General features: G+C 48.2%; 1 protein-coding gene across 5 annotated transcripts in view; it reads left to right on the top strand.

Annotated features, from left to right (window-relative positions):
• LRIG1 (leucine rich repeats and immunoglobulin like domains 1) overlaps positions 1 to 14601 on the top strand; it is a 103074-nt gene that overhangs the window by 76188 nt on the left and 12285 nt on the right. For all 5 annotated transcript variants that reach the window (XM_028518860.2, XM_036030996.1, XM_036030997.1 and 2 more), the window contains 5 exons: positions 1509 to 1652; positions 3704 to 3847; positions 6408 to 6551; positions 8616 to 8696; positions 14299 to 14370. In XM_028518860.2, coding sequence (XP_028374661.1) covers positions 1509 to 1652; positions 3704 to 3847; positions 6408 to 6551; positions 8616 to 8696; positions 14299 to 14370 — 585 coding nt within the window. The remainder of the gene's footprint in view (positions 1 to 1508; positions 1653 to 3703; positions 3848 to 6407; positions 6552 to 8615; positions 8697 to 14298; positions 14371 to 14601) is intronic.

Genomic DNA, 14601 nt, shown 5'->3' with positions numbered 1-14601 from the left:
TGAGTATTAGAAACCTGCATGTTAATTAAGGTTAGCCAAACTTTATGGAGGCTATATTTCCCCAAGGACCCTGTACCATATGCAGCCCTTTCCTCATTTCTCCTCAGTCAAGCCCTGCATAAACTATCATTAATGACCCTATGGCAACACCTAATAAAAGCAAATTAGAATCTGGGTCTGGTGCCTGTGGGCTGCCTTAGGTTGCTGAGAAAAAGATCCACTGAGGATATATATGCTTATCTTTGATGGCACTTTCCAGAATGAAATGAGGAATTCTGCTAGTTAGCTGAACCTGTTAAAGCTTAGGCTTCAGCTGTGATCAGATTCTTTATTGTTCCTCAAGGTTTTTTTTTGTTTTTTAAGGGAGCTATAAAATCTGTGCCATGAACACTATGGTGTTCAGTGCTTCTTGAACAGTTTGAGAAGAAATTAGTGTAGCCAGACAGTAGAAAACAAGAGATGGGTCATCATCTTCATCTCCTATATTTTATAAATTTGTTGATTTATTTTTTTTTAAAGAAAGGATTTCTTTGTTTAGTTTTTTTATGACCATGGTTGAGTACCCTTCAGGAATGGCACATGGTTTGGATTCAAGAAAACCTCTATTTTCAGAACCTGATGGAATATTTGTTCCCTGTTTTTGTTTTTATTTTTTTGTTGTTTCTTTTTTTTCTGTATCCTCTTTGTTACGGAAGTTTGCATCTCAGGAAAAGAAGCCATTATTGGAGATTTGGTTTAAACAGAACAAAACAGTTGTTCAGGGCAAGTGTTGTCTCTGCCTGTGCTTCACACACGCAGCCCTCACAGCAGTCCAGCTTTTGCCATCTGCAACCTGGGCTCTTCGTGCCCAGGAGGTTTGTGGGAGGCAGGGCTCTGAGGCACTATGGAAGTATTTGGGGGAAAACCAAGAGCTTTCTGACTAGCCCAGTGTTCCCCATCTCTTCCCCTAGTGTTACTAATGGGTCCAGCCCACCAGATTCCTGAAATCTTTTGGTTAACTGAGGTTTTATCACACGGGGCTAGAAGCCAAATATGTGTGCTTTGTGGTTTGTCTAGTTCCCCTCACACCCAAAGGCAATAACTCCTCTCTGTAGAGATCCTATTAATGCTCAACTGGAAAGTGCCATTGCCATCTGATACCCAGTGGTTAGATTTTCCTGGATTGAGGCATCTGGTGTGGATTTCTGTTGATGAGCTAAGAGACAGCTTACCTCAGACATCCACATCCTGAGTCATACCCACCTCCTCACTGCAGAGTCATGGGTATCCAGGAGGAAATGGGCATGCTCACTTGCTCAGGAGCTCTCTACTCCTCTTTCATTCATTAGCCACATCTTGGTCAGTGCCATTGTCTGCATGGTGAGCTCCCACTGCATGACCAGCTCCACTGGGACCTCCTCACTGGGATTTTCCCTGCTGCTTCAGAAATCCAGCAGGGACTGTGTGGGAATAGTTGTAGGTGAGGTGTGTGTGCAGACACTCTGAACCCACCAGCTTTTTATCTTTAGGGACCTTAATCGGAATCGGATCCGGCTGATCGAGGGCCTGACGTTCCAGGGGCTTGACAGTTTGGAGGTGCTGAAGCTTCAGCGAAACAACATCAGCAAGCTGACCGACGGAGCCTTCTGGGGGCTGTCCAAGATGCATGTGCTGTGAGTGCAGGGCTGTGTTTGGGCACCAGGGACTTGTGTGTGATCTCTTTGAGTCACATGTATGTGTTCATCAAGTGCCCTGCCCCAAGGATCATTTAGGACTTCAGCCCAAACCAGCCCCTAGTCCTTTGGACTTAAGCTAGGCCTAACTCAGTGTCTTTGGGGACTTTGCCAGATAAGAGTCTTTTCCTTGAAGGTTAAGAAAACCTCTTGTGGGGAGTTATAGTAGATTCAGTGGTGTAAGTTGGTTAGCGAAGATGGAAGAGAGAACCATTTTTGGGGGGCCGCTCTTCCCTCCTTTCCTGCATTTCACGGACTGTGGAGCAGGTGCCCTTCCCGTGTCCTCTCCTCTGGCCCACACCCTAGGGGAGGTTCCCTCTCTCCTGTTTGAGCTTTGACAGTCTTGATGTTCAGGTGGGCCAAAAATGTGTAGGTTCATCCTGGGAGATTTATTTTGCTTGCTGAGTTAATTGGCATTGGCGGCATGTCCCCTTTATCCCGGGAGCAGATGTGTATATCGCAGAACTCGTCTGCCTGAAGGAGTAGCACAAAGCAGCAAGAATGCACAGAGAAGGGCAGAAAAGGCAGTGTTCATCTTCTGTTTTCAAACATTTAAATTTGTTTATTGTTAATCCAAAGTAAATTCTACTCGTAGTTGTAAACATACTTGAATGGTGAGGAAAAGCAGTGGTTGCCCGCCCTCTTCCCCCAGTGCGCTTCTAAGAGGCAGTCACTTCTCATTTCTCTCTTGTGTTTTCTGTTTGTAGTTAATGCACTTATATCACTGTCTTGATCAGTTGACTTGAGATTTCTTGCTTTATGGTCAGCAGTTTAACTTGTCAAGACACCTTCTGTGCTCCCTTCTAGTCTCTGTGAGTGATGTCACTGCATTTATCTTTTGTTTGTTATCTTTGCAACCTAAACAAAAAAAAATTCTAGGTCTCACTCCATCGGCTCTCTCTGCTATGTCTCATGGACCATGCCTCTTTCACACACACGCTCACACACATGTACGCACAGAAGTAAGGGCCTTAGCACTACGGTTTTGCTTCTCCCTGTGTTTGATGTCCCCCTCTGACTGGCTATACTTTTTTTTTTTCATATTTAAGAACACTTTTACTTGACATCCTTAAAACTATAACTTTAGACTTTGAAATCTAAGTGGTTGTATGTTGGGTGGGCTGAGATAAAAAGAGAATTTGTGAAGAAAATGCAGTTAGCAGTATCTACCATATAGTTTTTATGTTGAACAAATTCATATAAATTGGAGGTGATTAGTTGCCTTAGAGGTTGGTTATACGTTTAGTGCTTGCTTTTTGTGCAGCAGCAGAGAGTGAAATGGATAACAGCAAAACATAGCTGCCCAAAGCCCTTGTAATACTGTATGGGGGCAGTATTTGAATGACTAACTTTCATTCTCAAGGTTAGAGCCATCCCCAGCCAGGTGTGCAGGGTCAAGAAACTGGGTAGCAACCTTCTTACTTAATACACTTGGTAGGAGCTAAGTTCTCAGCGCTATGATGAAATTTTGACATTTATTTTTTTATTTCCTTCTCATAACAGCCCTATGAGGTTAGTACTCTTGGATATCTCCATTTTCTATGTGTTCAGGTTCATTCAACCCACAGAGTAGCAAAATTGGTATTTAAATCCAAGTAATCTGACTACTCATCTGTAAAACGGGGATGATGATGAAAGCTGCTTCCTGTTCTCTCTCCTTTCTGTTTTTTTCGTGGGCTCTGCCCTCTGCTTTCAGCTCTTCTGCCCATGTTTGTGCTTGGTTCACCTTGTGTTCAGTTGAAAACAAAGCTTCCCCTTGCCTCCTGAGCTCTCTAGGTTGGCCTGGACACTCACTACCATCTGTTTTGGTTTGCCTGTCTTGTTCTACTCCTGCATATACACGATACTCCCATGCACTGTTGTTAGATACTTGGTGCCAGCCAGTGGATCTTTGGTGTTTTACCCTCAGTTCCAGCTCTGCTGCCTATGCAGTGGGGTGAATGAGAACCAGAGGACCTTCCCCTTCATCCTGTGTGTATCTGTCTTTGCAGGCACCTGGAGTACAATAGCCTGGTAGAAGTGAACAGTGGCTCACTGTATGGCCTCACGGCCCTGCACCAGCTGCACCTCAGCAACAACTCCATCTCCCGTATTAGCCGGGATGGCTGGAGCTTCTGCCAAAAGCTACATGAACTGTGAGTTTTGTCCCACTTTTCTCTGTGTCATGCTGTGGAGAGACACTGCCTAGGGGACCCTCCAGAGCCCAGGAAGCTGGAAGCCTGGCTTGTCCCACAGCATGGTGAACTGGGGTGGGCTCAGGTGGGAGGGCTCAGAGACAGGCACTGCCTATTCTAGAGGGAAGCCAGAGCCCCACCACCAGGCCCAGAGCAGGACCCTGAGGCCAGGCAGACCTCAGTGATTTGAGCTTAACTGATTCCTGATTCCTTCTTGATTCTTTTCTGCATCCCCTATGGATAGTCCTAGGGCCTCCTTGGGCTTGGAGAAAGTCCCTGGGGCAGAGTCCTCTGGTGTCGCAGGGCAGCCTGCTGGCATGTTCTCTTTGCAGCTATTACACATTAAAGGCTACAAGTAACATGGACTTCTTTAGTGAAGGGCTTATTTGGGCTCAAATACATAAAAGACAGTAAACTTGAGAGATGGTGACATGCCAACAGTGGAAGATTCACACGGCCTTGCAGTCTTACCTTACTGCCCTTAGACATTTGGCCGCAGTGGCTCCTCCCCCTTCCCCACCCAGTGTTCCCCTGGCCTCGTGATGAAGCTTCTGTGCTGATGTGACTGCTCACACTTCACTTAGATGGACAGCCCTTCATCCCTTTCAGGGACTCCCAGATGGGCCTCAGCTGGGACTGGGACCTCCTGAGCTGGTGTCCAAGGCCCCTGAGACCAGTGGTGTTGGACTGCTCTGGGCATGGTTGGTTGCCATGGCAGGGTCAGTGACTAGTGATGGAAGCGGCATTGCCAGGGACTCAGTGGACATAGCCATGTCCCTTTGTTCATGCCCCATGTCTAGAAGAGTAGTTGTTTTGGAGGAAAAAAGTAGATTCTCATTGTATTTGTTATTTCAGTTTAATATGTTCAGGGTTTCTCAATCCAAATTAGTCCAGTGTTTTTTTTTTTTACTTTTTTGAAAAAGGTTTGGTGGGTTTTTTTCCCCCTAGACTTGACCGTTGGAAAAGATTTCAGCCACTGAAGCAAATAATTGTTATGAGTGCCAATCCTCTGTGTGTCTGGTCTCTCTTGACCTCACCAGGCAAACTTTGGGGGATGTTTAAATGTACTGTTGAGCCTTGCAGCTGGTATTTTCATCTGGGCTTCCATGTCCCTTCCTCCACTTCCCTCCCCCACATACCCTGCACTGACCTGGAGTTTATATATCAGCGAATCCATCATTCCCTAAAACAGCAGTCAATGGTCCTGCCTCTTTCCTTTTCCCTTTCACTTTCCTTGGATTCTGTGAGTGTGCATGTGAATGTTAACCCTTTGGGTTTAGTTTTGGAACCCTTCATGGCAGTGTTGTTGCATAGTCTTCTCATGTGGCATTGGGTGACTCCTAACAGGCTGTTTGTTTGGGCCGTGACCTGACTCGGGAACTCCCGGGACCCACAGTTCTCTATCATCCAGGCCTAGGATCCTGGGAAGCAGGAGGGGTCTTCTAAGTCCTCCAGACCTGAGCCAGTCCAACTGCTAAGGTGAAGGAGAGTCCTCTGATCACTGGAGGGGGTGTGAGCCCTGGGGTTGAGGCAGTGGTGGTGAAGGGCTAGTGGTCAGTGTGAGAATGTTTTCTGTACCCTTTAGAAGGAGCAGAGGAGGTCATAGCAGTATGCCATCAGCAGCCTGGCAGTTTGCCTGACACCCAGAGAACCTTGGGTCCTGGTTCAGGACTACTTTCCAGCATATTCCCGCCCCTCCTTTCAGCTAAATTCTTTAATTGCAGGTGAGGATGTAATATTGATCTCCTGCCAAGTCTTTGCAACTGACAGGCACCATGACTTATTGCTCCAGGAGGGAAAGAATGTTACTCCCTGCTGCCTTTAAAAACATATTAATCTTCTCTGAATTTATTTTCTATATGCCTGTCCCAGACCAAATTTCCGATTTTTCAACAATAGATGACTTAACATGCCAAGTAACCAACCCAGGCAGGGCCTAATCAGAGGGGCAGGAGGCATACCAAGAGAAAGGAAAGTTGATTTTGATGCTTAGGGAAGGTGTCCTGCTTATAGAGGGGTGGAGGATTGATGTCATCCTAGAAGTTTGGACAGGAGACTCTGGTGCCATGGATGGTGCCCAGGTAAAGGCGTGAAGTGCTGCGAGGAAGGCTTGTTCCAGGTGGTAGTTAGTGGTGCCCTCTGCTGGTCAATGTGGGGAGCCTAACTGAGCTTCCCTGCTCACTTTGGGCACGCCCTGGGGTCCTGTCCAGAGACTCAGGCCCCTGATATGAAAAGTCCTTCGTAGCCTGGATCAGGACAGGCCATGGGTGCTGAGACGAAGGGGTTGGAACCTTGAGCATTCTTGAGTTGCATGTCCTCATGTAGTCCTCATACTTCCTGGTCTCCAGGAACATTCCAGCAGTCATAGTCCCAATGGGTTTCCAGCTGTCTGACCAGTCTTGCCCTCAGGATTCTTTTGTGCATGTTCCTTCCCACTGAGACCCAGCTGGCTATGGTTTGCTGATCAGAAGAGGGTGACTTCTTGCAACCTGAAGGTGACATTTGTTTTCCCCTTCTTCAGGATTCTGTCCTACAACAATCTCACCCGGCTGGATGAGGAGAGCCTGGCTGACCTCAGTAGCTTAAGCATCTTGCGTCTCAGCCACAATTCCATCAGCCACATCGCGGAAGGTGCCTTCAGGGGACTCAAAAACCTGCGCATCTTGTACGTCTGTCACTGTGGGGTTGATAGAATGAAGGGATCCTGGCTGGGAGGCAGTATGGGCCAGCTAGCTGCTTTGTTAAAGTACCTTTCATTAGCTGCCAGTTAGAATTGGGTCTAAAACTGACCTGTTATGGGTATAGTCTCACACTTTTTTACATGTAATCAACCAAAAAAGAACTGGTTGAGCAAAAAAATGCCCCTTACTTCCCCAGGGTGGTGCTATGGAGTGATGATGACTCAAGGTTAATGAGCACTAATTCCCATAGCCACCTGCGGGATGCAGGGGTCCTATGGTTGTGAGAAGCTTCCCGTGCTGAGTGCTGGAGCAGTCTCCTGGACAATGGCTGTGTGGTCAGTCTTTCAATCCCGAGTCCTCTCTCTGCCACTTCCATTTTAAGTTCTGAATGCTTTCTGTGTGGACCAAGGGAATGCTGCGGCTCACCTCTTGGGGACCCTGTGTCTAGGAGGCCCCATTTCCAAGACAGGGAATTAGAGGATCCTGTATTTTTCCTTCAGCCTAAATGGAGGCAAGAATGTCATTTCTCTCTAAACTTCTAATTAGATGTAGTTGCCAAAAGTTGCCACAGGATCCTTTTCTGGGACTTAAAATTTTTTAGTTGTTGGCTTTAGAGAACTTCCAGGCAACTATTGGCATAATGTCCCCAAAGATGGCAGTATGGTTTCAACAGTAGTGGTAGGTTCTGAGACCTCCTTCCAGCCCAGCCCACTGCAGAAAGAGGGCCTGTTCCCGTGTCAGGGAGGAAGGCCTTTGCACTTGCACCTGGTGGAAGGGCAGAGTGGGCTTTGATGCTGAGCCATTGTTGGGGCGTGTGAAATAGCCCAGATGCTAGGCCATTCAAGCTGAGGTCAGCCTGAAGCCCTGGCAAAGCCCAAATAACAAGGCTAGGAATATTCTGACTGAGTAGGCCAGGAAGAAGAGAAAAGATTTGGCAGCCAGGGCTGGGAGCGGGTAGATAGGCACACAAAGCTGCAGCCCCAGTTCCCAGTTTTTTAGCTTGTAGATAATAAGGAGGAACCGCATTGAAAGAAGTCGCTGCCAGCAGCAAAATCTCAGCTCTTTGAGCATCTTACTATAAAATAAAGGTCAGAGGAAGCATTTCACTTTGTGGCCAGAGCTCCCTCTCTACTGGCACTGTGGAGTCCTTCTAAAGGTTCACGGGAGCCAAGTGTAGCATCTTCTCTGTTCCTGGCCCTCATCTGCAAGGGCTTGGAAGAAGAGGGTGTAGGTACTGAGAACCTTGTGGAGAGTTGGGGAGGGCCAACCATCTGGCAGATGGGGGCCCAGTTGCCAGGTGGAACTTCTCTCCTGGGCCCATGACCTGCCTTAGAAGCTGGGGAAGGAAGCTGAATCATTGGCCTTGTGATTTGCATTGCTGGAGGAGCCTGGGTTAAGAAGTTGGCCTTATACTCTGATCCTGGAAAATGGAATACAAGTCTGACTCAGCCCCCAGATGTCATCCCTGGCTCAGAGTCAGGGTCTGCGCAGGTCCTGTAAAAAGACGGAGGCTCTGGGCTCCAAAACCACTTGTCAGCATGGAGGAGACCCCTAGGAGGGCCCCATGCCAAGGCCCCTTTCTTCACTGTCCCTTTCCTTCCACATGCTCTTTGTAGTTTCTTGGTCAAGTCCAGAAAAAGGGTTCTGGGCGCAGTCTGATTCTTGGTGCCAGTGGCCAGACATCTGCTCTCTGGGGTGGAATACAAACTAGGCTTTCTCGTGTGCTGTTTGCACACCCTCCTTCCCCAGCCTTGGCCTCAGCCGACTCGGGACCAGTGCACAGAGCTGGGGAAGCTGCTTGTTCAAAGTGTGTGTCAGCTTTGTGGGAAGTCTGAGAAAGCCAGGCTGCGCCACATGGGGTTCAAACCTGGGCTTCCTGTGGCTCAGTGGTCACACTTCTCTTGACTGTACATCACAGCTGGGCACCTAGAATGTTTTTCAATGTTTCCGCTTCAGTGTGGCAGTTTGGGTGTCAGTTTATCCTCCCCTTCATGTTGAAGAACAAGTTGAGAACTGGATGGTGAACTGTCTTTCTGTCTTCTCCCCAGGGATCTGGACCATAACGAGATTTCGGGCACAATAGAAGATACCAGTGGCGCTTTTATGGGGCTTGACAGCCTCAGCAAGCTGTGAGTATCTCCCCTTTGAAGTTGTGGGAGCTCCTGCATGTGAAGACAGTTCTTGGCTCCCGCCAGGTCTCCTTTGTTCTAGGCCTGCTAGAGGAGAGCTGGCTGGTATTTATCTTCTTTTGTTTGGGAAGAAAAATATGAATAAGAGAGTGAGAGACATACCAGCTTCTCTCTGGCCTGTGGTCTCATAATACCGTGGGCATTAATTCCCTTAGGGCTTAAGACCCGGTGTCTGGAGGCCTGTTGGAGCTCCTCTACCATTTCATTTTTGACTGATGTGAAAACAGCCAAATTTTTTATACAAACAAGTCTTGCCCTCTTGCTCAGTTTCTAGAAATTGTGTGAAATGTCTAAAGGCGAGTACCTCTTGAACATTGTGAGTCTTCAGTTGGTATTTTTGTCATAGATAGTAACTTTAAACAGAAACAATAATTTACTACAGGTAATATGGTAGCTATTTTTTATTCAAAATGTCTGGTATTTTTGTTTTTCTAAGTTCTTAGGATTTGCCAGTTACTCTCTGAGGCACACGTGTTATATAGAACAGTCTCATGAGGGCAGGCTGTTATGCAACCTTTTTGTAGTTGAAGAAACATAACTGAAGGGATTTTGCCCAAGACCACACAGCTTATAGGTGGCAGGGTCAGAATTTGCCTGTGTGGCCCCAAAGCCTGGGTTGGGTCTCCCTTGTCCCATGCTTTCTCTGCATCTCACCAGCACTTTCTGCAGATGCTGCCCAAGCAACATGCAGGAGCAGAGATTGGAGCAGTTATTACTGTTCACTAACCTCTCAGAGCGGGGGTTGGAGGAGACAGAGAAGACAACCACTGCTCCTGTCCCATCCCTGACGGCAAGCTGGGTAGAAGATATAAAGTAAACATTTGGAAGCAGCAGCACAGGGCCCTAGGGAAAGCCTGTGGCAGGAAGAGTCTGTATAGTCACTGTTTCTGATTTGTTTTGAAAAGTAGACTTTTCATACCTCTTGTCTCTCAGTCCTGAGTAAAAAGAAGCTGGGATCTCTGAGGATTGTTTCTCTTGAGCATCCTATATTCTAACAGTATGTCAAAAATGTCTGTCAGTCTTCCTTTTCTTCCCTAAAAAAATGCTCCCTCCTCCTTGCCTCCTGACCCCTTTGCCCAGGATAGTGCAGTGAGTGGGGTGAAGGAGCCTGGAACTGGGAATTTGGCAACTGGTGGGGGGCACCTGGCCAGCCACTGAGCACAAGCCTCACTGTGAGGGCCTTAGCCATAACTGACAGAGGTGTAGGTGGGACAGGGGCTGGAACCCTCGGGTCCTTGCAGGGCATGTCCCTCAGAGGAACCGAGCCATTGCTGGGTATCATGGCTTCCAGGAGGCTTTCCCTCCCATGTGAAGTGTGGCTGGTACTCTAGGGCCTCTGGTTCTGGATAAACCAGGCTGTGTCCACAGCCCAGACTCCCTTCCTAACCAAACAGCCTGCTCTCTTTCCTGTGTTTTCTGTATTTCATCCTGCTGGACCAGGCCCCACAGTTCTGTCTAAAGCCCCAAGAAGTTAGCACAAGCCCCCATGTTCCTCACTTGCACTGTGCTTTTTTAGCAAGGGATCCCCAAAGCAGTGGGCTCCAACTGACCTGGTGCTGAGACCCCAGAGAACTTTTTAAAACAGAGTCTCCTGCCTCCCCTGACCTAGCCCCACTGATCAGAATCTTGGTGCACGGAAAAACAGAGATGCACATAAGTAGGGGAAATTGAGACAATGACAATAATTGTTTCATATGATTAAGTATATGCAGTCAGTTACTTAGGTGAGATGGTATCATAGTTATGTTGCAAAAAAACAAAAACAGAAACAGAAAAAAGAATCCTCCTCTTCTTGAATTTAAAAAACATAGTGTGATGCCTCTAATTTGGATTCCCAGTCATCTGGCCCAGCTGGGAATGGGAAGATGAAGTAAGGCTGGCAGAATTAGAGGTGGTTGCAGTTGTGTGATAGACACGTGGGGTAGGTGGCTCTCTTTCATCTGCCATGAAGGTGTGCAAGGTCTTTCAAGTTAAATGGGAAAAAGGAAAGCAAGTGCTTCTTTGTGATTCTGGTGCCCGGTTCTGGTTAAAGCCACTGTGCCTGGCATATGGAAGGTTTGGAGTAAACATTATAGGAGGGAGGGCAGGCTTTGATCTCTTCTCCACTTAGAGCACTGCCTGGAAGCTCTGTGGCATGGCCATGGCTGGGAGATGTGTCTGTGAGTGACACCACATTGCCACCTCTCAGTGGCCTGGTGACAGTCTGTTGGGTCTATTAGATGTAAGGAGCACGTTGGCACAGAGAATGGTTCTGACCCATGTGGGCTGTAGCCAGTGCTGTGTCCTGTGGACCTGGTGTGGGTTCACCTTTGAAGTACCTGAGGGATGATGTTCCAGGGATCTACCTTAGAATGGGAAGTTAGGAACTCTCTGGTATTCACTCAGTTATTCAAGGATCTCGTGTCCTTCCTACCATGCCAGAGGCCAGACCTAAATTTAATGTTTTCCAAAAAAGACCAGTAAGCAACAGAGACATAAGAGGCCTCCGTCTGTGAAGATTGGGTGGATGTGGCAATGCCTGTAAGTTCTGCAGCCGCTAAACAGCCATTTTGGATGGTTCTTCAGACTGGAGCCCCTGGCAAGGCAAGAATGTTCCTAGAGGTCCTTCTCCCTTATTTGCCTGTGATCATTATACTCACCAACTCAATGCCCTGCTTTCCAAATGTTTGTGGAGCCTGCTGGGGGCCTGCAGTGTCCTAGGATGTGAGGGGGGAAGGGGGTTTCTGGGGCATAAACTAGGGACACTCAGTCTCTTGTGTGCAGTGAGGGATGCAGGGGCCTGCCCCGTGGGTGGAGTGCTCCTCATGGCATTCCTCGGGAGGTACACAGGGGTGGGTAGCATGTGCGAATGGTAGTTTTGGGAACAATATGGAGCATTGGATTATAGGGCCAAGTTTCTTGATTTCTGCAGGTTGGAGAGGGCCCTGGTAGGTACTGTCCCTGGTTGAGTGTTGAGGGAGATCTCCCAGTCTTTACACAACAGTATTCATTGTTGACAAGTCGTGGGGGGTGGGGGAAGAGGCTACTCTCAGTCATCACAGGCACCATCTTAGCATTGCCCACCCCCAGGATCTGCAGGATTGCTTTAGCAAGAGCCCAAAGACCTGTGGGAGCCCTTGGCTGGGTCGGCCAGGAGATGCATGAGAGGACTTGATGGGTGGCTTCCCAGGGTGACTGTCTGCTCTGAGTTGGTGGTATGGAGAAATTGGTCAGCTGTCCCTTCTCTGGGAGCCTCAGATCAGGTGGACCCAGTCTCAGTGGCCCACAACCACATGGGACAGCATGAGCATCCTCCTAGGTCAGAGTCCAGCTCTTCCTCCACACAGCAACCTGTATCAGGGGCTCACCGTCTGCTGGCTGAGCCCTAGCCCCCACACCCCTCAGGTGTTTGCTGGGAAACTGTAACAACCTGTTTTTATCTACCACCAGGGTGATCAGTCTCTGCCTAATTGAGAATTTGTTTTATTGCTATTGTCATCATTAGAAATAACAGCCTGCCCTCATTGTAAAAGAGGTCAGTGTGGCTAATATTTAATGGGTGAAATAAAGCACAGCTTTTCCTGGCTCTAGTTTACGGGAGACTTCACTATAGTTCAAAACGTTTAATAGGACCTGCCTCGTCCTGGGGACCTGAGTAATGTGAGGTGGGCAGCATTCTGGGAATGGGGTTTATGCCCTGTCTGCTGGGAAAGGGGGGAGGGGCGGTGCTAGTTAGCATGACCACCAGTATCTGTGTGCTTGGTTTATTTGTTCTAAAATAAGAGCTTCAGATTAAGAGAGGTTTTAGAAACTCAGAATGAGATTGTTTTCACATCCATGCAGACTACCTTTGAGAGAAAGAAAAGGCAAAGGGATCTTTGGCCTTCGAGCTCCCCTTCCCTCCAGAGGCAGGAAACAGAGCTGGCTTTGTCTGAAGGCTGAACTCAGAGTTACTGGTGAGGCTGCTTAACTGGAGGCCCTGAGAGAAGAGTCTGTTCCTGATGAAGTGGGGGCATCGGGAAGCCCCTCAGAAGTGGTCACATGGGCTCGTGGTGCCCAGGGAGCAGGCTGAGAAAGCCCCTCCACCAGTGCTCCTGGCACTGCCTGGCTCAGTCCACATTTGATCCTGTCTTCCTCAAGGCAGCATTCCATATTTGCCTGGGTGGCCCTGGGGCCTTTTACAATTAGGTTAAAGCTAGAACCATGGAGGCTACCCTGCCATCTTTAAATTTTTTCAAGGGTATATTTCCTTTCCATTGTTTATTCAGGGAGGTCTGGTGCTTGCTGGTTTTCCTTTTGGGTCCCAGTCTTAATGCAGGTCTGAAGGTGGAACTGGCTATTAGTTGAAATCTTTCTCCTGCTTCTCAGTAGACCCTGGATGAGGACACCCCCACCCTGCATGAGGGGCTGAACCAGGCTGGCTTTATCCACTGGCTTTCTGCCCTAACCACCTGCACGGGCTGCGTAGGAGTCGCTGTCCCTGATCTGGTGATTCTGAGACTGCCTGGGAGCTGACTCCCAGCAGTCGATTTTTAACAAGCCCTGGAGATTATCCTCGTATGCGTCAGAGTTGCAGAGCCCATGTAGCTGACTGCCGCATTCCCTTCAGGTGTCCACTGGCAGATAGTCCCCATGCTAACAGGAGGCGGAGGGAACACCTTGGTGGGCTCTCATCAGAGTACCTGAAAATGAGGAGGCAAAAACTGAAACTTGATTCTTTTCATTCCCAATGTCCAGCATATTCTAGCTGCTGTCCCTCCTCTTCTGTCCAGAAACTTTTCTTTGCACTACACAGCCTAGTGGAAGAAGACCCATTTCGTCTTTGTGTGCTGGACAGGGGCAAATTTTGGTTCCTAAGAAAACTCAACAGTTACTGCTAAGGTTGAGATTGGAATTGCTTGGAAGCAGGAGCCTCTTATGGGTGGGTGGGTGGTGGTTGATCTTTGATAACATGACTGTCTGAGACTTAGTGAGCCTGGGCCTGTTGTCATCATTGATAGTCTGGGTTCTTGCTAAAGAGGCCAAGACAAGAGCTGGAGAGTCATCCCAATGGACTCCTGCCCTCTTCTTGCCTCCTGTGGGAACCTTGATCCCAGAATGCAGCTTTCAGAGGTGGATGGTAGTTTTTGGTTCTGGAGTTTTCCTTCCCTTCTATGACTCTGTTTCCTCTCATTGACACAGTGATCACCCCCCTGTGTCCTCTGAGACCATGGCTGAACTTCAGCCTTCACCCTTGGGTGGTCCTCAGAGGGAAACAGCCAGGGCTAGACGAGTAGATTTCCACTTAACATCGCAAGGGGCCTTTTTAGGCGAGACAGTGCATGCAATTCCAACCTGTCATCACTGTTAAATTCTAATAAAGATAAAAGTATTTTATTTCAGAAAGGGGAAGGCCTGTGTTTTTCAGACCTGTAAGCTCAGCACAGGTCAGATTTCCACCTGCCTCTCACTGGACAGACTTATCAGATAGCACTACCCTAATTGTGTATTTTCTCTCTCTAACCGTCCCTTGTCTCCTCCCCCTGCCCCCAACCCCCCATTTTTGGATGTTTGGAAACTGCAGGACTCTGTTTGGAAACAAGATCAAGTCGGTAGCTAAGAGAGCATTCTCGGGGCTGGAAGGCTTGGAGCACCTGTGAGTATCTTGCCAGACCCTCCCTGACCCCAGGGCTGCCAAATGCAGGGCTAGGGATGCCTGCAAGCAATTTAATCACATCTTTGTAAACCGAGAAACAGGCAATATGGAAACACCAGCTGCTTCCTTCTCATTATAAATCAGCTTCAACTTTGGCCTTTATTTTGCCTGTGCTGGGGACAGTTACAGAATATATGGTCAGTCTGTGAGCTCCCAATTAATGCCATTGGT

This window comes from Phyllostomus discolor, chromosome 7 (assembly GCF_004126475.2).
Source record: "Phyllostomus discolor isolate MPI-MPIP mPhyDis1 chromosome 7, mPhyDis1.pri.v3, whole genome shotgun sequence".
NCBI classification, from domain to species: Eukaryota; Metazoa; Chordata; class Mammalia; order Chiroptera; family Phyllostomidae; genus Phyllostomus; species Phyllostomus discolor.
The sequence above is the reverse complement of the archived record's forward strand: the minus strand, read 5'-3'. Positions and strand labels throughout refer to the sequence as shown.